The 25,655-nt window shown below is 33.3% G+C and overlaps 1 protein-coding gene across 1 annotated transcript; it reads right to left on the reverse strand.

Annotated features, from left to right (window-relative positions):
• Positions 1-25,467, reverse strand: LOC144851091 (uncharacterized). Its single transcript, XM_078708615.1, has 18 exons — positions 25,425-25,467; positions 24,237-24,270; positions 23,490-23,807; positions 20,597-20,968; positions 20,076-20,339; positions 17,447-17,578; positions 16,342-16,494; positions 15,450-15,590; positions 15,011-15,169; positions 10,430-10,735; positions 9,845-10,156; positions 9,318-9,575; positions 8,897-9,010; positions 8,321-8,551; positions 7,198-7,756; positions 6,251-6,336; positions 749-797; positions 1-269 (listed from the first exon to the last, which is right to left on the reverse strand). Exons 1-15 carry the CDS (start codon positions 25,437-25,439, stop codon positions 7,560-7,562), a joined length of 3,006 nt encoding a protein of 1,001 aa, XP_078564741.1. The 5' UTR covers positions 25,440-25,467; the 3' UTR covers positions 1-269; positions 749-797; positions 6,251-6,336; positions 7,198-7,559.
• Between the last annotated feature and the right edge of the window lie 188 nt (positions 25,468-25,655).

The raw sequence follows: 25,655 nt of genomic DNA on the forward strand, positions 1-25,655 counted from the left end.
ATGTCTTTTTAAAGACACATTTATTCTCTAGTGATTTATCTTCTAGTTTTGCCTTAACGTAATCGTAGGTACACTGCATTTCAGACGGAGAGGCATCCATTAGGATAAGACGTCCTTCTGGGCCGTAGTGATCTGCACAACCATATGGTTCATGATATATTGCTACATTATCAATACTTTCCATGCTTCTGGTAAAAGCAGTTGACAATGATCTTGGAACTGCCCAAAGAAAACGTGCGCATTTCTTGATGACGTCATGGTTTTCTATCCTAAAAATAATATAAGATAATTTGTATTGTCATAAACACAATATTTTACAGGTAATGTTAAAAAGTTACTGTAAACATCTAAACCCGCAGAAATTCACATTATATTATACAATACATGGAAAAACTTTGAAAAAAAGACATTGATATTGAATTAGTTTTACACTTCAAAGAACGGAGATCAGATTTGAGTGCATGTTGATCATTTTTAAAGGGTCATGAATATTTCCATTATTTCTTATACGCCTGTTTTCCTAATATTATGTCAACAACAAAATGTTACTAATGTTCTGATTAGTCGAAAGAATAACAGTAACATAATTTGTATTGGTCTTCTAAAAACGTATCCTGTAGGTAGGCGGTAGAAAATCAAAGAACCAAAATTGGTCCCATAAGTGGTATTTAATTGGAAAAGAATATGTTTTATTAACTTTCATTAAATTTTACTGATAAGCAGTAGGCCTATATAACCTAAATCTTACCTGTGTCAAGTCCATATTGGAACCCCGCATTAACGTCTAGACTCCTCATCTGTTGCCAAAAAGAAAATATCTGATAATTTGTTGGAAATAATAACTTTTATATACGAACATTTCTTGTGAATCGTAACATCTGGAAACTATTATTAGGTGATCATTTAGAATAAAATGATCACCTATTGTTATTGTATAAAATCTTTATTATTATTTTTTAGGTGATCATTTAGAATAAAATGATCACCTATTGTTATTGTATAAAATCTTTATTTATTTTTTGGTTATCCGCCTCAAGCGGATAACCTTTGTTATTGTAGTGTTACTTTTTTTTTTTTATTATTCTTCTTTCTTTCTCAGATTTTGTGCACGCTTTTTCTCTTCAACGTGTTAACATAACATGTTGTAACTTGGTCAACATTTAGACATTTAACTGAAGATGTTCTGCCAAGCTTTTGGACGCTGTCAGATCCGCGTAGCGTAAGTCACGCGCGATTTTCTGAAAATCTTAAATCGGTCATAACTTCGAAACCGATAAATATTTTTTAACGAAATTTTCAGCCACGTTTTCTTCACATCAATGGCTAACTTTTGGAATGTGTAACAAATTTTTGGAGACTAGAAAGTTTTCGCGTAAATTGCGTTTGAAATATTTTACTCTTCTTATTTTGTGCACGCTGTTTCTCTTCAACGTGTAAACATAATATGTTGTAACTTGTTCAGCATTTAGACATTTTACTGAAGTTGTCCAGCCAAGCTTTTTGACGATGTCAAAGCCGCGTAGCGTAAGTTACGCGTGATTTTCTAAAAATCTTAAATCGGTTATAACTTCAAAACAAATGAATATTGTTTAACGTCATTTTCAGCCACATTTGCTTCACATCAATAGTTAACTTTTTTAACGCTACCGCAATTTGTAACATTAGAAAGTGCGCGCGTAAATGGCGTTTGAAATTTTAAAATGCTTCAAATCAATTTCTGATTAAATTAGAGCACGATTCAGGTCATTTTAAGCGTTTAAAAAATTACCACTGGTGCGCACATTTTTACGCGCGCACGGCGCATGGAACACGTATGAGCATTTCTTTTACACGATTTGTGTTTTTAAATCTTCGGTTAACAATTTTACGTTATTTTATTCACTTTTCAACTTGAAATGGCGTTCTACGAGCACGTTAAACATGACAGGTTGCGCACGAAAACGTCAACAAATTGTGAAAATGTTCCAAAATATGTCTACTTTTAAAAATGAAACAGTTCATCAGAATGCAAGGTTACCCCCATTTTTTATTTTATTTTCTTGCAGTGTATTAATCACAGGTCTAATTTATTATAGTCCTGAATGTTAAAAAGTGTTTGATGGCTACATTATTTGCATATTAAATGTAATTTTTGAAATAATTATCATCAAACAAACATAAACATATTCAAAGAGTAAAACAATAAACATAATGTTTATCTTTTTTCTTTACATGTTAATATATAAAACTTGAAAGTATGCACTTTCATAATATGTAACTGTTTAAAATTTGTGAAGATTTCATCATAGTAAAAATTATGATTTAAGTTCATTATGTAATAATCAACTTGCATCGAGGGGGTTCACGACATACCGAATGAACGAGGACTCTTTCTTCGGATTGTCTTCAGCAGGTGCTCATATGGCTCGATGTGTAGTGCAACCGCCTTTGGTATCAGAGGTACCGGGTTCGAATCCCGTCACGGGAAAACAATTAATTAAAAAGGTTTATTTGGTTATTACACTTAAAGGGCAGTTTTAATTTTGAATAGCCTACTTTTTTTGGAAAAGTCATAACTTAGAAGTACTTGAATACGCAAGATACGTTTTGTTGCTGGCGGATAACCAAACTCGTCCTCAAGTGACGAGTTTAGATCTAGTTTTCTTTTTATTCTTTCTGTACACTTTTTGTGTAACAAATATTTCAAAAAGTTTAATGTCAATGATTACCAAAATTTCACAATGTCTTTTAAATACTTTAACTTAGCCATAATAAGCTTTTCAGCGTGATCACTCATCCGTGACGTCATTTATACGCCATTTTGCGAAATCACATTATCAATCATATCTCCATAATTCATTATCACATATTAATGAAATTCACTAAACGTAAACTTCAGGTCAAGGGTAAAAATATTAGCAAATAAAAACACACGCGCACGTAGGGTCATGCGCGTGAAATCGCGCGTTAAAAATTTAAAACGCTCAAAATTAAGTTTTGATCAATTTAGAGCATGAATTAGGCCATTTGCGTGTTTCAAAAAATTACTGCGCTAAAACACGTTTTTGCGCGTGCGTACATAGGAAGCGTAAAAAATAAAATTGTTTTGTACAAATTGCATTCTACTCATCTTCCTTAATACATTCACCAAATTTGAGTCCATTCCGACTTAAAATAACGCTATATGAGCACGTTAAAAATGACAAAATGCGCACATTAATTGTACCAAAGTGCTAAAAATGGTAAAAAATAAGGCCTTTTTAAAATGAATATAACTCTTCAGAATGGAAGATGACCCCCATTTTTTTTAACTTATTATGGAAGTTAATGAGTTGTAGATATAAATGTATATACACATTAGACGTACAAAATGGTATGACGTCATCATTTGGCCACATGAATTTTTAAAATAGGGTTTTTTCCCACTTTGTCATAGACCACCATATTCAACAGAGCGCAAGTCGCTTATCTGTGCTCGATTTTTTTTACATTTTTAATATATTCTACCTCAACCAATTATGTTAATCATGAGTTGCCAATATTTTCATTTTGATGACGTCATCACGTCTTAAAATTTGAATAACGGTGGTTACGTAATTTCACCTACAACGTATAGTTGAATACCTTACAGTTCTTCTGAATTAAAGTTGACCTTGATGTTTATAACTTATTATGATAGCTGGTGAAATGTAGATATGAATGCATATAAAAATTAAGCCTATCGAATGTTATGAAGTTATCATATGGCCAGTTGAATTAAAAAGTATTTTTTTCATCTCTTTCGTCAAAGTTATACACATTTTAAAGAGCGCGCACCGCACTTCTACGTACCAAATTGTCTTCCAATTGTTATATTTTATTGCTCAATTCATTATCTTTCGATATTGGTATCCACAAGTTTATTTTGATAATGTCATCAGTGCCAAAAACTTAGAACATGATGTGTGTCCGTAATTTCACCAATGCTACACTGTATATAGATATACAGTATATACTGTACATAATGTATATGGCATATAATAGGCACAACTAAGCACTATAAGCGTATAATAGGATGGCATACATCAACATTTTCCGATTGTATGTTAACATACGTGCATGTTTAAAAAATATTAATGTCAATAAATTTATAAAAATGATCACCTATAATTCGTCAAAGTGACGAATTAAATTCTAGTTTTTTTCTTTTTATTGTTTCTGTACACTATTTTGTGTAACAATTATCTCAAAAAGTTTAATGTCAATGATTACAAAAATTTCAGAATATCTTTCAAATAATATAACTTAATCCTAATAAGCTTTCCAGCGTGATCACTCATCCGTGACGACATTTATACGCCATTTTGCGAAATCACATTATCAATCATATCTCCATAATTCATTATCACATATTAATGAAATTCACTACACGTAAACTTCAGATCAAGGGTAAAAATATTAGCAAATAAAAACGCACGTGCACGTAGGTTCATGCACGTGATATCGCGCGTTAAAAATTTTAAACGCTCAAAATTAAGTTTTGATCAATTTAGAGCATGAATTAGGCCATTTGCGTGTTTCAAAAAATTACTGCGCAAAAATGCGTTTTTGCGCGCGCGATACTTAAAAAGCGTAAAAAACATGATTTTTTTTACAAATCTCATTCTACTCACCATCCTTAGTACATTCACCAAATTTGAGTCAGTTCCGACTTAAAATAACGCTATACGAGCACGTTAAAAATGACAAAATGCGCACATTAATTTTACAAAAGTTCTGAAAAAGGTGAAAAATAGGTCTTTTTTAAAATGAAAATAATTCTTCAGAATGCAAGATGACCCCCGATTTTTTTAACTTATTCTGGAAGCCAATGAGTTGTAGATATGAATTCATGTACACATTTTACGTACAAAATGTTTTGACGTCATCAAATGGCCACTTGAATTTAAAAATTAGGATTTGTTATCTTTTTGTGTAGATTATCACATTCAACAGAGCGCATCTTGGTTATGTGTGCTCGAATTTCGCACAACTTTCAGTATGTGCTTGCTTAATTAATTATCTTTATCATGAGTTGACACTATCTTCATTTTAATGACGTCATCACGCGTAAAAACTTGAATAACGTAGGCCGTGTAATTTCACCTTTGCAGTAAATTTGAATATCTTACAGCTCTTCAGAATTGAAGGTTACCTTGATGATTATAATTTATTATGGAAGCTGATGAAATGTAGATATTAATTCATATAAAAATTAAGCCTATCGGATGTTGTGACGTTAACATATGGCCAGTTGAAGTGAAAAAGTAGTTTTTTCATATTTTTCGTCAAAGTTATACACAATTCAAAGAGCGCGCACAGCGCTTCTACGTGCCAAATTTTTTTCCAAATCTGATATTTTTTTGCTCAATTAATTATCTTTCGAAATTGTCATCTTAAAGTTTAGTTTGATAACGTCATCATGCCAAAAAATTAGAACATGTGTGTCCCGTAATTTCACCTATGCTACACTGTATATAGATATACAGTATATACTGTACATATTGTATATGGCGTATAGGCACAACTCAGCACTATAAGCATATAATAGGATGGCATACATCAATATTTTCCGATCGTATGTTAACGTACGTGCATGTTTAAAAAAATTTTAATATATATAATTTTTATATATAATTATAATTAATAATTTCAGTAAAATGATAAAAATGATCACCTATAATTCGTCAAAGTGACGAATTAAATTCTAGTTCAACTTTAATAATGTTTTGTTTCAACATCATTTTGTACGGTGGGTCACAATGTCAAAATTAATCTTTAGGTGTTGCCGTAAGATATATTTTTTGTAACATCACCACATTATTAAACACGCGCTGTTGCCATGGACTTAATAATATTATTTGCAAAAAATATAATTTAAACTGTGTAAACATGCAATGGACATCTCGACAGTTCTTGGCAGGACGCCATTATATTTGGTATTCGTATAGGCCTACTCATAAATAATAAATTATAAAACTAACAAAATTAATTTTCTTATCAAAGATATTTAGTAAGTAACTAGGACGACAACTATATACTAGCACGATAACTACTAGCACGATAACTACTAGCAAAGCACATCAACATTTCGATGTTATGTACATTCGGTTTTATCACAGCAATAAATATCCATTTATTATTATAAATCCAATGTTCCACTTTTTTGCACGTAAATTACGAATACATTGCAATATTTTATCATTTTCTTTTATACAGTATGGGGTTTTTTTGATAATAATGATAATAATACCTTTTCTATCGGTAGGGTGAATTATTGAAATTACATCAGTAGATTTAAATAGAATGGCACCAATATTGACTGCAAGCATAAACCAACTGAAAAGATAAGAAACAACCAATAATTAAATGCATTGATGTAACAGCTAAAAGTTAAATGTAGGCCTAAAGGAAAAAAAACAAGAACAACATATTTTACGTAGGCCTATATACGTATTTTTTTTTATATCAACATTCTACGTTGTACCTATCGCTGTATCCTATCGTGTGAGCTCTTAGTGAAACTACAAAATACTACTAGCACAGGTTTGCAGTAAGAAAAAACTCTGTGATCCTGAGATAAAATGACCGATAACAACTAGCGTAACACAACATTGTTTAATATTACACTAGTTATAATCACTGCTTTTAGTTTTTTGATATTATTTGCATAGATGTTTTGTTCCTTGAACACTGTTAGTGGATATTTACGCTAATGTTTTACTAGTAACACTATTAGTATATGTTGTAGGTATTAACAGTAGTTTAATTTTAGTTTGTATACCATACATTAGTTAATATATAAAGTTTGCGGTACACCACGTATATTAGTTCTGAAAAGAACTGTATAGTTTCTCGACGTTCCGATCATGCTTTGATCGTTCCCACTCCTGAGGACGATCAAAGCATATTTGTGGTGTACCGCAAACTTTATATATCAACCTTTGATTTCGCCATGCAAACCTTAACACAATATATACCGTACACATATATAACGTTAAGTCCTCTTTTTTTTTCATTCTCGGTCTCTGTTTTGTCAATATTGTACAATGTGCAGTATCATAGGAAATCCCCTAATTCAACATGTTACGTATGTATCATGGAAGGGAAGGTTAGGTTCTAGGTAGGATCTACCATGCATGCGTCATATGATGTGAACAAATAAATTGCAGTATCGATAATCGGATGAACTAGGCTTACCTAATCGATGTGGATTGCATACCACCGAACACACTTAATGCTTTTCACGATGTTGTAACTGGTATTGCATTCTGGTATAACTTCCAAGATCATCTTATTAATATTTCCATGCGATTCCTCAATTGTGTGTATTCTTGTTTAGCCTATATTCTGTACACTTATACTTACTTTATTAAATTAAAATTGGAAGTTAGTAATAACAGGTTGATATTCTGTGGGGAGACATTTGTTAATTGCTGTGGAAGTAAATGGTTAATGCTGGAAAAAGATAGCTAGTTAAACTGTGGAAAGAAAACAAACACACACATACATTTCATATTTAAACAAGGTTGGCTATTGTTTACCCATTTGATAGAAATAGTTCAGAACGCGAGATTTGTTTTGTGTTTGTTACCTCTTATATCCTTACACACATATGCATTTTCTGTTGAACAATCCATGAATTTCCAGAAGAAAATGTGATCATCCTGACTGTATGCTGCACATTTGCCATCTATATCAGTTTGATTAATTCCGTTAATCAAATACTCAACAACAGTGCCATCAGTCCATTGAAGATCTGTAAAGAAATGTACATAAAATAAATAATGTGAATATCGTTATAGATAACATTCTATTGATATACCATTATTTATGGTGATATGGGTCATTGTCTGGTCCGCAGAAAATAAACCTTTACGCACGCACGTGAGTGAACCTCTTATTTCAGAAAATTGTAGAATAATTCCACCTTAAATCATATGTAAATCAGTCCATATATAATTACCGGTCTCTCTAATTCTCAGGAGTGTATCTAAGTTTGCCCAGTACCTCATTTAGTGATAAAGCATCACAACAATTACACATAAAACCTGTATGATCATTGGACATTAGCATACATGTTGTGATTCAGGCATGTGTGTAACACATGAGAACTTGTATTACAGATTTTTGACACTAGACAGTCATAGGTGGAGATACAGTACTGAGAATCGGGTTGTATCCGATAGTTTATTCAATCTTACAAATCATTTTTAATAATATTTAATTATTTATAATATTTTTTTATGTTACCCGACGCATTATAGCGATGAAAGTGTAACTAAAATATACAATCGACTGCAAATAAATATTCAAATTTTACCAGATTCTTTTGAGTAGTTCAGGCCAAGCCATGTGTGCTTGCAGAAGTTTCGAATGATTGTTTGTACAAACCCATCTTCATCTAAAGAATGGATACTAGCTAGGTCAGCATTTCGGAAACTTCGACAGCTTTGTGCGGCTTCATCATGTGTTGTAGGATTGTTGAAGTATTTGTAACATTCGTCTTTATAACCATACCAAGTTTCATCAAGACAGCCAAAATGTTGAACACCTGTTTAGAAATAGAACTAAGTACTATAATTATAACTACAAAAACGTCTTCAATATTTGGAAGAAAAGTACCACCTTGTACAATTCAGGTAAATAAAAGAATAAAGTACGGTACTATGCAATGCAGGTGTTTGTTTACAGCTTGGTTCCCACCAGGACGTAACGCAAGGACTTAAACACACCTAAAGCGAGCTGACCAATGGCAAGCGAGTGTTCAGTTAATCCGTTTCTTGCGTTGCGCCTACAGTACTGTACATCCTGTCGTTGCGTCCGAAGTACGAACTAACTAGGCTTACAGAATGCGTTCGCTTACGGCAGTAGTAAGGGCAGTAACTGTAACATTTACCTTTCTTGCACATTACTGTGTTGTTTGATTGACAAAGCATATTTGACCATAAGCCATTCGATGTATTGAAATATGCGCACTCTCCCAAAGCGATATCTGGTGTTCCTTGCCAATCTAGGTAAAAAAAAATTACATTATCGTGAACAGTGCGTAATACTTACATAAGCTGTAATTTAGTCCGAAATTTCTGCAGGAGAAAATAATTACTGATTACACAATAAAAATGTAAATATTTATATTATTATATGTCTGTAGTACAGCCTCTATTAAGATCAGACCTTCGGGACCCAAACAAGTGACCTCAATATAGATTAAACATCGGCGTTTATTCGTTTCACGGAAAAGTGTCCCTTAATATGTGATCTAATGTATGAAGCTCCTTCGAGCTGCTATACAAACTATAGGCCTATTATCTCCATACTTTTATACAGTAGTATTTCTTCCGTAGACCAATACCAGTTCCTAGAAAAGCTCTGGAAACTCAGGCCAATCCAAATATAATCATAGGATTTGTCCTGTGCCATCTGTTGAATGTATTCATTTTCGCTTTGTGATGTTATAGACACCAAAGATGCATTTTGTTTTTGACAGAATGCGTTAGCGTCATTCCAGTTAAGTAAACTGCCATCTAGCAAATAACAAGTATCTTCAAACAGTTTCCAATCGTAGGGGCATTTATCTGAAAAGAAATTGAAAGTACTTATTTATTGTATATTGTATCATTCAAATAGTGTTTTATGTAATGTTGTATTTGCGTACAGTTATGTACTTTATATTACTTATTGGATTACTGTAGGTATTATTTGTAATTAATCACTTTCTGCTGTTGAGTAAATCCAGAACAGGGATTAGAATATCAGATGTAGCATTATAGCAAAATAAAATATTAAGCATTAGCATTCTGTAGGCATTGTATGACCATTCCTGGTAAAAAGACTTTTGACCAACCTTTTAAAATGACCAGAACTGGACTGGCTTCTCCTTTTTGCTCACCACTGCCATCTACGTACATTGTTCTGATGGTGACAACCAAGATAGTATCATACGTTATATTTGGAATAAGTATCCCTTCTGAGGGATCTCCGGTATACATGCTGGCACTGATGTTATAGGTATACACTGCATTCCACCATTCAATGACGTAGGCTGTTACATTGCCAATGCCCTTTTCAAAGACGTACGTCCATTCATCCCATGTAATGTTGACGCCCAAGGAGCCACGTGACTGCAGCGATGGTGGACGGAGTAAAGACGGTGGATCTGGATATTAATAATTAACTGATTTTAATATTTCTGTTTTAATAAAATATTTCAAATTTCAAGAACGGATTTTTTAAATTAAAGGATAATGTATAGGAGTAAATACGGTGGTGGATTATCTAGATATGAATAATGAATTGGTTGTATATAATTGATTACGTAACTCAAAATATCAGATAATAAGTAGAGGCCGAGATGATTGAGGGCCGAGATGATTGAGGGCTGACTTAACAGGCTTGACATGCTTTTTAGTTGTATAATTATACTACTTACATATTGTATGCTTTGCCGCAGGGCTTGCCTTTCCTAATGCTAATGTTTGCCCAACTCCTGTAAACACTTTTACGACAAAACTGTACTCTGTGTGGTACTTCATGTGAGTCCAAGATACGTTCGCTTCAACACCGTTTGTAATGTTTAAATGTTTATCATTTGTAGTGTTTGTTGCCCAAAACAGTAGTTGATAACTTATTACTGTCCCCTGACCATAGTCATTGTTTGGTTTCCAGCTTGACCAGTAAACTTTGACTTCATTATCGAACGTTTCAACAACTGGGGCATCGCTCAGGGCTGGTAGGGCTGAAATTTATAAAGTTTTATGAATCGATTTTATAGTAGATAACTTTTATCGGCTTTTTAAAAAACAACCACTATAATAGTTGTAGCAAGGTAATCTCACAACAGGACACTGAGCTCGCCTTGACAAGATAGGAACTCGTCCTTTGATCTTATTTATGGCTGCGACAAATACAAACGGTACTGTACTATGTACACATTCTCCGCGGCGCGCGGTGTCTGGGTGTTGATCGTGTCGCAGCCACAGATAGCATCATGTTGTTAGATTACATTGGCTGTAGCATAACAACGAGACGCAGAGACATTCTCAACCATACCTTCCTTTTGAAACACTTGGTGTACCGTAAATCTAACTTTAATCTAATATAAAACTAAAAAGATACACTGCGCCAGTGTAGTCCAGTCAATCTACGATTTTTGGTGGACAAAATTGCAATAAATGATTTTATACACTTATTTGATAGATAAAAATACTATAAACGTCTTGTAAAAAGTCTACCAAAATCGGACAACAGAAAATGTGTATTTAAAGTAGAAAAGTGTCGAACTTTGTTTTTTGTTTTCTTGCGCGATGTGTTCAACGGTTTACCTAATTAGCATAAAATTCCTTGTCCCTGATTGGCTAATAGTCAGGTCATCTAGGTCACCACCTCTGTTTTGGTCATCGTTTTTGTTGTGTGTAAACACATGGGGACATGGCTGCTATTGGGTCGGGGCCTACTAACTAGAGCGTAGTCGTCGCTTTTTTGTTTATTTTCACTTGTTTATTAAGAATCTTTATAATTACGCCATCTGCTGCTAATGTAGTTTTCATTAGTATTTCAGTCATTTCAAGTCAGTGAGTTGATTTAGTATAAATAAAATTGTAATGCAAACAAAATGCCGAATAACTGGTGTGTATGCCTCTCTCTAGCCTGGACTGTCACCCTCCTGATGTTGTGGTAGACTCTGACTAAACCTTTTTTCTAGGCCTAGGCCAACTTTTTAGGTTAGGCCTATTCCGTATGGGTAATTGGTGCCAGCCAGAGATGCATTTCATATAGGATTGAATGTGATGAATCAATAAATAATAGCCTACTTACGTTATGGGCCACTCACTTGCACTACATTTTTAGACTAGCTAGGCCTACTACCACCGTTAGGCAATTGTGGGAGAGCCCTACTGTACACAGGTCAACATCTGAGACCGACTTTTATTTTAATTTAAATAATTATATTATATATATAATTATTATTTATCCAAAGGCAAATTACTGAAAAAATGACAATGAGATAAAAAAAAAAGCGAAAAGCTAATAATAAATCAAAACGATAAAGTAAAACAGCCAGAAAAAATTAGCAGAGCTTTCGGGCAACACTAGCAAGTGAAGGAATTTTATTACAGTATATCTCCTTGGATAGCCCTTAAATAAATTGTAAGATAAATTAATTTTGTTAACCCATGATTATTTTATTTTAATACTGTATAATTTAAGATCTAGCCCTATTACGAATACTGTATACGACATTGGACGACAAATAACACAAATTACATATTTTAAAGTAATTTCTCAATATTTATTTTTATAAATACAGTAACTATAGTATATTGCACACATCATTTCTTTTTACATGCATTTACATGTACTACTGTATATGTATAAAATATTTCAGTCGTGCAATGTGCATTTTAATAATGGCAGTACTGTAGTTTTCATAAGATGTACACAAAAATCATTTACCCGAGCACTACTTATAAATTAACATGCTGCAGCTGGTCAGTGGCATTATTTTTCCAGTAGCCATATAAAATACTAGTCCAGTAAATAAACTCGACCCAGCCAGTTTTTGTAATTTGTACACATATTTAGTCTGAACATAAATATTTTCAACCAAATCTGATCATTCTCAAATACGTACAGGTACAAACTAGTCAACAAGATCTCATGAATAGATGTTGAATATAACATGCATAGCTCTTAAAAATATGAGATGTCGTGTTTACTTGAATTTTTTCATAACAGCATTACTGACACAAAATATGAGAAATTTAAAAGTAATTAGTAATAATATACACCAGTATTATATACTATATATCATTTTAAATTACGGTACTTGAAACACAAGTATGTATTTCAACATTATTTGTACTGTACTATCATAAGAGATGGGAAGCTCAAATAATAAGTATAAGTACATTTATGTAAACATTTTTTATTACAAGAGACAGGAAACTCAAGTAATAAGTACAATAATTACACATATATTGAATAAAAGTTTATAATAATAATGAATGTATTTTTTCGTGAAGTGGAGAGAATATTTCATTCATTTAAAGATTGACTATTTTCTATTTAACTCTCTGCCCTGTTAAATATAAGTCAATCATTCTGAAATATTAATATCTCTATTCAATTCATAAACATTAATTATTTACTTTACAATAAAGTATAACAGTCAACACTACATCACCATTAATAAAACTAAATAACTTGCCAATAGTTCACTGAAACCATTGTCAAGGAACTGTTTTGATCATGCATGTATGTATCTTAAAATGTACACCATATTTTATGACCTTCACGTTTATGTAATTCTTCTGGCAATTTGTATGGACCACTGACCCCGCAACAGCATTGGGCTTCAATCCTCTTTGAACGCTCGCTGTATTCACACTATCTGCTCCTAAAATAGTAGTAACAAAATTATACAGTGAAAAACAAACTTTCATTTGTTTTTTTAGTTCATTGAAGATGAAAATGTATTAGGAAAAAAACATTAATGATGTATAATGCCAGAGAAAAATGTAACTAAACATACCTTTCTGTCTGATTGATACAGATTTATAACTCTTCTCATCAATTGTTTCTCTGCAAATGATGCAGTACAGTACTGCATTGTTTAATAGTAGTACAAGATATCTAAGGTAAATGAAATAGATATCACAACAAATGCAATAGAATATAATCTGTAGTTTACACAGAGGAAATGTATATCGCATAGGCCAGGCCCTACTAGGCCTAGTAGGTTTGATAAAAAATAAATAGGCCTAGTATTAGTATTACTAGAGGCCTAGCCTCACTACTATACTATTTAAGTTACTAAAAAGTTGGCAACTCTTATATTAATTATATATACATTCCGGGGTTAAGATTAGTGCATAGCTGTACCTACTACCTAGGCATATGCCCTATCTATTAGATCTAGACCATGGCCCGGTCGGGTAGGAGCGGCTGCCTGACCTTTTATTATTAGGCAGTATAGGCTAGCCTAGCTAAGCTTACCTAGGCCCTATTTTTGTGCTTAATTCATTAAAAAAATGAAGAGCGGTTGGCCCTAGGCCTATATAATAATATCCGAATTTTGTCTTTTCACGCCTAGTCAGAGTAGGCTGAAATGACAGTAAATTTAAGATCGTTTTTAGTATCATCCCCTATTATATCGGCGGTCTTCTTTTAGCTAGCTACATGGACGGGGTGCCACCGGCCCACCTCCTTCGTTCGTCTCTCACGTCGTGTGTAGGTGGTACGACGACGAGCGGAGGCCTACATCATCAGTACACGCAAATTAGCGTGACGTAACGTTTTTCAACAACATCGCGAGTAGATCCCCGCTCCCTATGCTATATCTCTCTTTACGTATCTACTAAGACTAATTTACATTGCCGCATTCGTTTAAATAGTTAATGAAAGAGTAAATGTTGCTTTTAAAATTATGAATTATGAAAAAAAAATTAATAAATTACCTGATTACAAGATTTAAAGTCATTACTTGTTGGGGAATATCTGATTTTCCGTCGTAACAACAACACAGCACAAAACTTATTCGACCAATCAGAGACAACAATTTCTGACAATATTACTACGCCGAATACGAAGATATTTTAATGAAATAGTGCTATGATTTATTGTCTTTTTATCACCTTTCCAGTTGTCCGATTTTGGTAGACTTTTTGTATGTTTTTTATCGTAAAATTAACTTCAAGTTGAATATAAAAAATCTTTTGTTGCAATTTTGTCTACTTTTGGGAGTTGAAACTGTAGATTGACTGGACTAGTGTATCCTTTTTAAAAGTTACACTTACATTATTTACAATGTTCAATTTCAACAGACCAGAAAACATTCAGAAACAAAGACTTAGACAAATTCGAATAATATTGTATACGTAACAAACAACACCACAACCAATCAGCATATCCGGTGAGACATACCATACGGAGAAGGTAGAATACTTCTTTACATTAATGATGACGTCTACGTTTATTTTATTTTAGACAGCGTTTTTTTTTAAAATCCTACCCTGTTGACAGCCTAAGCCAGCCCAACCTTCTGCGCAATGATCACCGTCAGGGCAACGTCCGCTGGTACGATTACAAGTTGACGAATGTTTACAATGACATCTTTTAGCGCATTCTGGACCATAGAACCCCTCGGAGCAAGTAACATTTGACTTCATCTCTGAAGATATAACACATTTTCAAATTAAAAAATATTTACATTATTATTAGTTTAATAATTATACTCCGACTGTCAATTGATAAACTTTGAACTTGAATAATATACAATAACATATAACTAGACTTAAACTAGTCACCGTGATGAGTTCGGCTACTTTCCGCTTTAACGTAAGGCATAACATGCTACGATGAAATAACTTCGCGAAAAAATGTAATTGTCGTTATGTGTATCATGCTAGCATTGTTTAGTGACGATTACATGTATTAGGTGTATCAATTACCTAAGCACGTTTCCCCAGTGTAATTGCTGTTGCATTGGGCACCCTCAGCACAACCCTCTGTTTGGCTACAATCACTTGTGTCACAGTGACATTCCATCAAACAGTTAGCTCCATACCTGCCGGTTGTTGCTGTATTACAATCTGGAAAGACATTATACATGCTATTTTCAGTAATTCCTGATCTATACCTCATCTACACAGTACATTTGAAAATAACAAAAAGTTATTCATTTGTTGAATATTGTTAGATACACCAGTTATCGCTTTGTAATTGTCATACGTGGATCGTGTGGAATTCTGTTACTGGTCGGTACTGTGTGCGTTGATACCAATACAGCTCAAAGCAAAGCTATACTTGGATTGGGTGCAGGTGAAGCGTCAGAGCTAAAACATATGCAAAAACGTATATACATATTAAAGAGGAACTAAAGAAAAACTAGGGTGAATCAAACTGGTCTTGATTTGAAAAAGACGATTACCACCCTCAGACGGTCGCAGATCTCTGATCTCAAGTAGGAAGGCTGTAGTTGATATAGCAGATACAACTACTGGTAGCTGGTTCCCAATTTGATTGTAGCCTACGTGGGTAGCAGTGAATATTTAAATGCCCACAATGTATCTTGTAAAGTCATCCAGATTTAGGCTTAGTTATCTCGTGTGAAAAAATTGCCATCCTATAAATCTACTTGATACATTCTATATGAACCTATTGCTTTATTCAGCAGATGCTATAGCGCTATACGTAATAGGCCTACAGTACATACTATGATAATCGGCTGAAAAACCGCACACCATCAAATAGTCGAATATATAGTCTGGACGGCTTTTTCACTCGCATATTTTCCAATATTATCATTATACACAATAAATATTATATTTATAGTAAATCTACCTTTATCACACTCGATTCCTTTAAATCCAGTGAAACATGAGCAGCCATATGGGTCAGGTAGACAGTGTAAATTCCCTTGTTTGCATTTGTTCGGTTTAGCCTTGGTGGTGCAAATAATTGTACAATTTCGCCCCCAAAGATTATTTCCACATGCTATAGGAGTTTAATGAAAATGTTACTTTACATATCTATATAACAAACGAAAGCTTCTTCGCCAACTTTCAATAGTACATTGTCGGTGTTTCAGACCAATTATACATGATTGCTAATCCAAGGATTCAACCAAATTTTTAACCATATTAGTAAAAAAATTGCTAAAATAATTCACCTTAATATAGAAAATGGTATTCCTATACATGCCTATAGCTTCCAAATACAATTAATATGTGTTAAAGATGTATTGTCCCTTTGACTAATTCCAAAAAAAATTTTAAAAAAGGATTTTTAAAAAAAGTGGGTCATTTTGAAGCATCAAAATGGTTATTAACTTTCACCAAAAAATAGTCGAAAAAAAAATGATTTCACTGAAATACAGATGTTTTTTTGTTCTTTGACTTCCAGTCAAAGTTTTCGATCAAAACATATCTCATAATGCAACGCGCTTGATTGGCTACTCTGTATGCATAATCATAAAACTTCCTCGCGATCTGTGTGAAAACACCTTCTCAACCGTGACGAGTTGTAATCAATCCTAATTAGCATTATGCATAATGCATACTCGTGGTTTGAAATCTTTGTTTACTTTTGCTCATGACGATTTTCCAGACGAAATGTAATCAAATTAATTTACCTGTTAATTACGTAAACTTGTTGTTTTTGGCTCGAATTTTCGACTTAAAGTGAATAACTTTAATATTACTTTGATATGGCCAATTTAAATTTAGAATATTTTTTGTGTTTCAAGGGACAATACATCTTTAAAAAAGAAAGAAAAATATATATATATATATATATATAAAATATAGGAGAATTTGAATTAAACAACACGTAAATAGGCCTACATGTAGGTCTTCAGTCATTTTATAACATTATTCTTGTCACATCGTATTTTGTCCTAAATACCACCTCTCTATTATGCCACCACAATAATGTGTACAATAGCTACCTTTTTCACAATTATATCCTTTAAATCCCGGGGGACAGATACATGATCCAAATTCTGTACACACGCCGCCATTGTAACATACAGGACAGTCTAATTCGCAGTCTGGAGGGAACCACTTCCCACGGGGACACTCTGAAAATGATAATGTAATTATATAGCACTGGGTTGGCATCTATGAACATTTGCTTATAATGTTTGCTTAAGCTGAAATATTTAAGATGTGCTTAAGCAAATAATTTTTGCATATTTATCAAACCGTCTTAGCATAAAAATTGACTTAGGTAAAAATTTACTTTGCGCATGTGCAAAATTAAACAGTGGAAGGCAGCACATTATGTCTTAAGACGAAAAATCCTCCTTACGCGTGCGCATTAGCTTTTTCTTGGCGGCGCTATAACATTTTATTTCCGAATTTTCACAAAAGATTATATATTAATAGCGTAGCTACGTTGCGCTATGGATAACTGTTGCTAGGTCCTATTCTACAACACTACGCTCCCTGTAATGCCATGGACGCCATTCGAGCGGACATTAGCAAAAATATTTTTCGGGTGATTGTAATTAGTGTTTATAAGTTATTTTGTAAACGACTAATTTATTACAAAATAGTATTAGTAATTATAATTTATTTATCTTTCAGTTACTTTAAAAATTGTGTAAATTTACCACAATCATCCGGGTTTTTTGTCCGCCTGAATGTCGTCCGCGTGTCTATATCTTGCGCCGCATAGCGGCGCTATACAATCTTGTTTTCATTCTGGTTACTATTATACTATGATTTTATTACTTAAAATAGAGAAAGAGCACAAAAGTCAGAAATCATTCGCTCTAAACGTATCAATGACAGCGATGACAGTTCTGCATGCCATGCGAGGATCCGCGTCTGAAAATCAACCAATAGTGTGCGCACCGTCTACAACTATTTTACTCCACTCAGTATTAGAACGCTGTCTTTGTGACTGGCCTAGCTCGGAAAATGATTCAAGATGAAGTAATTGAAGTTTATTTTAGAACAGTATTTGTGTTATAAAACAATCAATGTTCTATATTCGTTGAATGGTGAGAATATTTCATTCAGTCATTTAACTCATGAACATTTTCAAGACGCAACACAAGCGATTTTAATTTCCTCAAATAAGCTTTTATCACACAAACATGTTGTACTCCTTTTATGTTAGTGGTTACATTTTGGTACAGTATAAGTATTAGCGAGTATACCCGCACACAGAGAGTTTCAAATGTAGTTAAAAAAGGATTAGATTACCCAAGTTTAATTTAAGCTCGATCGGAGCAATTCGACAATGGTGCACCAAGTTTGAGGACTACCCGAGTTTTAGCTCGATCGGAGCAATTTTTCAATATTAGTTTGATTTTTGACATTGCATGACCATGGATGGCGGCCTCCTCGATATCAGATTCATACTCACTCTATCCTCGGGATTATTCTCCCCCCCCCCCCCACCTGATCGATCAGAGCAATTTTAATCCGTTGAGATTCGACCTTTGTCCCAGACAACCTAACAAACGCAAACTTGTTCTTCATCATAGTTGCCATTTCTAGCTTTATTATGCCTTTTGGCATTATTTGGAGGCCCACGGCATCTGGCATAATGCCGAGGCATTCTTTAGCCGTTTTTAGCATAATCTGGCATAATTTTGTGTTTTATGAACAACCAAAAAAATAATAGACCACAGAACAAAAATACTATTTTGTTTAGTCTTGCAATTCCGTACCTTGCACAATATCATATCGTACAAAAAAGGTAGGCCAAAAATACATTTTTAAAACAATAGTTTTTTTCCGCAAATTTGGACGCCATATTGGATACTGGCATGGTGATGTCCTCGTATCGACTCGATTCATCCAGGGAGATGTAAAATTATTATTTATTTTACATCTCCCTGATTCATCAACTACTGTACTATGAGATATTATTAAAGTAAGCATCTGCTAATTTAATCGTTAAAACAAAACCCCAAGTAACAAAAAACGTGAATTAGTTTTTATTATCTTGTATAGGCCTATATAGGTATTTATGTGTGTTAGGCCTATATATAGGTATTTGTGTGTGTTATATCATGGAGTAAAGAATAATTATTATTCTTTACTCCATGGTTATAGCCTATATAGGCCAAACTTTAAAAGTGCCGTAAAAAAAATAGACCCTGGTACTGGAATTTTTTCGAACATTCTATAATTTATGGCATACTTTATCAGAAAAAAACATTTCTTTGCTTTCTACCCACAAATGTGTAACTAACACAGACCATGTAGTTTGTAGCATAGTAAGGCCTTCCTCTGGCTTTTTTGTTGTTGAAACCCATCTCGCACATTGACGATACAGGATATCAGCCTAGGTCAAACCTTGTTTCGCGTCATAACAGGGAACGTTCTGGTTAGATACAACGTTGAAATACAGTAACGTCGTACGCTAAAATCAACCATTTTCCACTAAAACGCTACAAGCATCGTACAACACGTTGTACGCTAATCCCCAACTGTTCAGACACCCGCTATAACGCCATGCCATGGGTCTGAACATAACCTAAGCTGTTGTGTTTGCGGTTGACTTTTGCTAGGTTTCTTTTGAGAATTGTTTGTGATATACCATCTTAAGTCGTGTCTTACCTCTTACAATTACTCGTACTATTGCATGCTGTCCTTCGTCCCGATGACCCTCCTGGTAGCATTCGTAAATACCGTCATCCTTCTTCCGAACATTCTCAATATTCACGTTACTCAGTCCATCCCATTCAGATATATCAATAATACCGTCTTTTTTCCATTTTAAATTATTAGTGTTAACCGTATCACTGGTTGTTACCACTAATTCAATAGATTCACCAATACTGGTAGATATAGTCCGGTGCTCTTCTGCTGCTACGATAGGAGCTAGAATTAGAAAAATAAAGTCACATAAATCATCCTTATTGTTATCTTACCTTCAAATAGAATAACTACTTTAATTAATGTTAACATAACATTAATACACAGATCGGTGGTCGGTCGGTGTGGCATGGCCAGGGGTATTCCTCTTGCGGTCACAACTGTATTACTGATTAAAGCTGCCCATAATATACCCATTTGGACATATCATATATTCACACACACGCACACACGTCATCGACCATCACCTTCACAAACATTACCATTTTTTGCTAAAAAGACCATTGATATCGACGCAACAATTCCATTAGATTTGGTCCACATGTACTTTACTCCAATTCTCCGAACACCAACACTGTCGGGAAAGAATACCATGTTTGCCAGACCGCCGAGAATACTCTTGTAGTATGTATCATTTGTGAAAATCGACGTAGTTATGCCGGCTTCATAATCTTTAATATTTAGTTCATTCTCTCCAAAATGTGTTCCAATATCATTTACCCATAAGCGAACTCCAAAATTGAGAATATAGTTATACTCAATTAGGCCATCATAGCAACGCATATCAATGTTGTTGATATTTTCCACCATGTAGGAACCAACTGGACTAAACCCTGTAATATCCGGTGTATTTTCTAAAAAAAAGTTATAGGCTTATTATAGTCGTATCACATTAAATAATTTAAACTGTTGCTTATCAGTTTTATGTGAACAAGATATGTTCCGCCTTTAATGAGTTATTATCTATATTATAAGCGAGAGAGTTTGTGTGTTTGTTTGTTCGTTATATTTATTTATTATTATTATTATTTCTTTATTTCATATGAAACATTAAAAACCACCATGCCACAAGTTACCACTAGTGGCCAAAGGCCAGATTGTGGGTAACTTTTACATGCATGTACCTTAGACCAATAAAAATATACAAAATTTGAAACATACAATATAATAAAATATAATATAAGGATGAGTGTAGATCAGGCGTTAAGCAGGTGGATAAAATAAGGGATTGGACTGTTACTGAAACGGGTGGTTCTGGATGGTAATTGTGAAATTTTGTTACTATTACGAAGCAACCTCCCATGACTTTCAAAGTTGACTATATCAAGTTGTTACTGCAAGTATCCTTACATATTTACATACACTCTTCTCCTTTGTTTTATGAACTCAAAATTTTAGATGTTTATAAACTACATAGATTACATGTTCTCAAATTTATTTCAGATATATTTTATAAGCGAACTCCTCATAGGCTAACTGATTATTTTTCATCTATTGGACACTTTCATAGTACAAGATTTAATAATGAATATAATTTAGCGTTACCTCAAGCTCGTATTTCTTTAGGAAAGTTTAGGATTAGTTTTGAAGGAGCAATATGGAATAATATTTCAGTTGAAATTCGTAGTATTATTTATCGGAAATCGTTTATAAATCAAGTTAAAAAATGTTTATTTGATGAATATATAGAATAATGTACGTTTTATGTTTTTCTTTTCAATTCCACCTGTATTTTTTGTAATTTATATTTGTAAAGGGGGTTAAACTTAGAGAAATCTATTTTTTAACCTCCTATTGCCATGCTGTAATTTGTTTCTTTTTTTTTTAAATATATATTTATATTTAATATATATATTTTTCTTTTTTTGGCAATAAAAGTTGAAGAAATATGGGGTATCAAAATGACCGCAATTGTACCGGGAAAGTTCTAAACTATATTTGAACATCATCCGCCATCTAGGATCCAAGTTAGGGGCCAAAATGGGGTCAAAATGGTCCACTTTTCCCCACTTTCGAGGTTTGTTTGTTATATAAGTTTCTGTTTCTGCTGCGCGTAACCATACGTATGAGGTATCAAAATGACCGCAATTGTACCGGAAAGGTTTTAAACGAAACTACATTTGGTGATTTGGTGGGAAAGAGGGTGGGGAGATAGGGTGTGGGAGTTTTGGTTAAGGGGTGGGGATTTTACTTAGGCTAGAATTGTTTTAGGAAATTGTTAAAGTATTGTAATTATCCCTGGGAAGGGGCTAAGAGTTTGGGGTGGGAATGTAGGCCTATCACCATGACCGAAACTGTACTTGGAATGTTTTAAACTACATTTGAAAACTGCCACTGGGTGTGTTGGGTGTGATGGCTAACATAATTTGTACTGGAAACGTCTTAAACACATCACACAGTGTGTTGGGTGGGAGGAGGGGATGGAAATACTGGCGCTGGTGAGTGTAGGGATATACTGGCGTCGGATGTTATGTACTGAGAAGGCTTTAAACTAATTTTGAAACCCGGCCTGGGGCTAGTGTAGGTATAATTTAATAATTTTTTAAAAATTATCTCATAGGTTTAATACTTAAGAAGCAACCACAACCGAATATCGGTTACAGAAATCGTGTTTGAACATGTAATAATAAGATAATATGATTTATAAAGCGCACATATCCACAAAGTGCTTAATAATTGTTATAATTAATATACACCAACAATCAGCTAAACGGACTTTTTGACCATGAAAAAAAACTACAGCCTATTGAGAATAATATGTTTTTTTCTTCTAAATTTAAACATTGTGTTGATTAATCGATATTTACTATGAATGTTTAATTGTCCCTAAAAGATATGTAAAGTAGGTACCACCAGAGTAGTTTTTTGCTAATCTATTTATGGTACTTTTACTAGATATTATATCTACTACTCTTAGTTTGCGGGTGCCGTTTTTCTTTAAGTAGAACATGACTTCCGAATGTTGTTTCATGGAGAAAGAGGACATGATATTTCATAATCCAAAGTAGTTCTCTTTGGGACTTTCATGAACTACCCTGCGTTCCATGAGGCTTAGTACTATAATTTACTATGGTAAGTTGGTTTTGGGGTTTTTTTTTGCTGTTATTTATAATGATATCCATAACTTTTCATTTCATAATATGTCAATATAGTATGTATTTTTTTTATGAGTTACAAATACGTATCGGCGTATCATGCGCATTAATGTTACCAAGTAACCAGAAAACACGGACAACGACTGCGTCTGCATTGGGAGACTAGAAGGAGAAACATCATTGTGTGTTAGTTATTAGAGAAGACCATGGTCGGTGGTCTGTATACATTGTACACGTGAAATAAATGCAAATAAATACGAAAGTCAGTTATAACAACAACCTTTTGAGATATTCAGTAGAAAGCTCCGTGATCCAATCATTACAGTTTCGTTATATTCACACTTCACTCTCACTGCAACCTGGTATAAGGTGTAATAGCTGACATGTAGTGAAACGGTATGATGCGACGATTCGTTGACAGTGATGTTGTAAACGCGGCTAGGTGACATGATCCGCCAATACTCAATTATGTAACCTCTTACATCAGTACAATGACTATTATCGTGTAGTCCTGCTACGTCTGTCCAATTACAAGTTAGGTTCACATACCAATTTGAATATCGAGTGTATTCACAAGGTTTAGACGAATACGAAGGTTCTGTTGATGACGAAATATATATAAAGAAACAAACATACAAAAAAGTTGCTCTATGAAAAAAAAACCCCTCTATTTGAATATAATGTATCGATAATACTCGTATTTTATTTTATTTGTTATTAAAGTTTGGAGACGAGTTTCCCGGAGAGGCCAGATAGCCGCATCAAGACGTCAAGACTATTGTGGCTAATTGAGCTTTCGTCTTAACTATATAGTCAATACATTTATTGAATTGTGTTCGCACAGTTTTTTTTGATTGGAAATGAGAGCCAGTTTTCCTTACGATTACTTAACTCCCAGAATAATGTTGTCAATAACAAAATAATAATAATAATTGCATAACAGATGATTGTAAAGAAAATTGAACATAAAGATAAAACATAGCTGATTAAAACGTCACTTTCAACATAAGAAGATAAGAGATATTACCAATAATGTTCCAAAGTAGTACAACAGTCAACACCTAATTGAAAAAAATAAATAAAATAAGCATAAACTCAACAACACCTAATTGAAAAAAATAAATAAAATAAGCATAAACACACATCATTTTTTTACAAACGAGAATCGAGGAGTTTTAACGAAAATGTTGTTATTGACACATTTGGAGACTCTTCTTGAATTTGTTCACCGCTGGGAACTAGAAGAACGGGTTTATTGAATTCAGCTTAAAACAAGTTTCTAATTGACTGTAGACAGTTAGTTCGAATATGTAATGACAGATGCATAATCGAGTGTTTTTCTAAACTGAGATTATATTTTACTCTATAAGTTACTAATGAAGCTGAATTGCATAAATTGTTCAAATCGTGCTTAACGCAAATGCATTTTTTTAATGTAGAAAATCAAATAAACTCAGTTCATTGTGTTCAGTAAATTTCCTTTGAAATAGAAGAACACCAGTCTATAATGAACTTCAATTTCACATTGTTAGACCTGCATCCCCGGACATCATTGTGTTTGTTTTGTTTGTTTCCTTTTATTTTATTTTTATTTTTTTTGCTTTGTAAAAAACGGATTATTTCAGCATTCATGTAATATTACTACAATTAAATACGCAACTGGCTATATATTGAAAACATATTATGTTAGAATACCCCGTAAATATTAGCTTATTATTTTAATTTTAACTAAACTGATTTTGGTTGAAAAAAATGATTTGCAAATTTATAGAATTCATTTTGTCAAAAATGATCGTTTTTACACTTTACGGCGTCATTTAGTGAATTGTGAATTTGTAAAGATTTGCACATTTGAGGGTGCCATGTTTTCACTGTTTCTCGGTTCAACATCGATAAAAGCTGAACTCGATTTGTTTTGCATAATTATAAACGGGTTAGTATTGTTTGTTTTTTTTAATAATTGCATTATGTTCATAGTCATAGTATTGCCAATCAAGATTATTACAAGTTAGGCCTTCTCTAATTCATTTTCTTTCACACAAAATATAACTTAGGCCTATTAACCAGCAATTAATTGGACTAATAATTCTAACGATTTTTAAAAAAACTTACTAACAGGTACTAAAAGCGATATTTAATTGGATTACGTTTTGTTTTATAACTTTAATAAATTGATTTGAATTAATTTATAATAAGTGAGTAACACAAATCTTACCTGTATAAAATCCATATCGCAATACTACTTTAAACGTCTGAACTCATCTTGCCAAAATAAGAAAACTGTTATATTAATTGGAAAACAATTGTAATATGCGAAGATGTATGTGAATTATAACATCTGGAAAATGTGCTATTGTAGTTTATCGTATTATTGAGAGGCGATCTATGCATTACAATGTTATACAGGTAAATAAAATAACAGCAGTAATAAATTTAATTAGGTCTA

This window comes from Antedon bifida, chromosome 8, assembly GCF_963402885.1.
Source record: "Antedon bifida chromosome 8, ecAntBifi1.1, whole genome shotgun sequence".
NCBI classification, from domain to species: domain Eukaryota; kingdom Metazoa; phylum Echinodermata; class Crinoidea; order Comatulida; family Antedonidae; genus Antedon; species Antedon bifida.

Excerpts from the sequence above, each read along its gene's own strand:
- LOC144851091 (XM_078708615.1), bottom strand. Across the intron at positions 15,591-16,341 it reads AGGAATCGAGTGTGATAAAG|ATTGTAATACAGCAACAACC; the intron begins GTAGATTTACTA and ends ATGTCTTTCCAG. Across the intron at positions 10,157-10,429 it reads TGCGGCAAAGCATACAATAT|ATCCACCGTCTTTACTCCGT; the intron begins GTAAGTAGTATA and ends ATTAATATCCAG.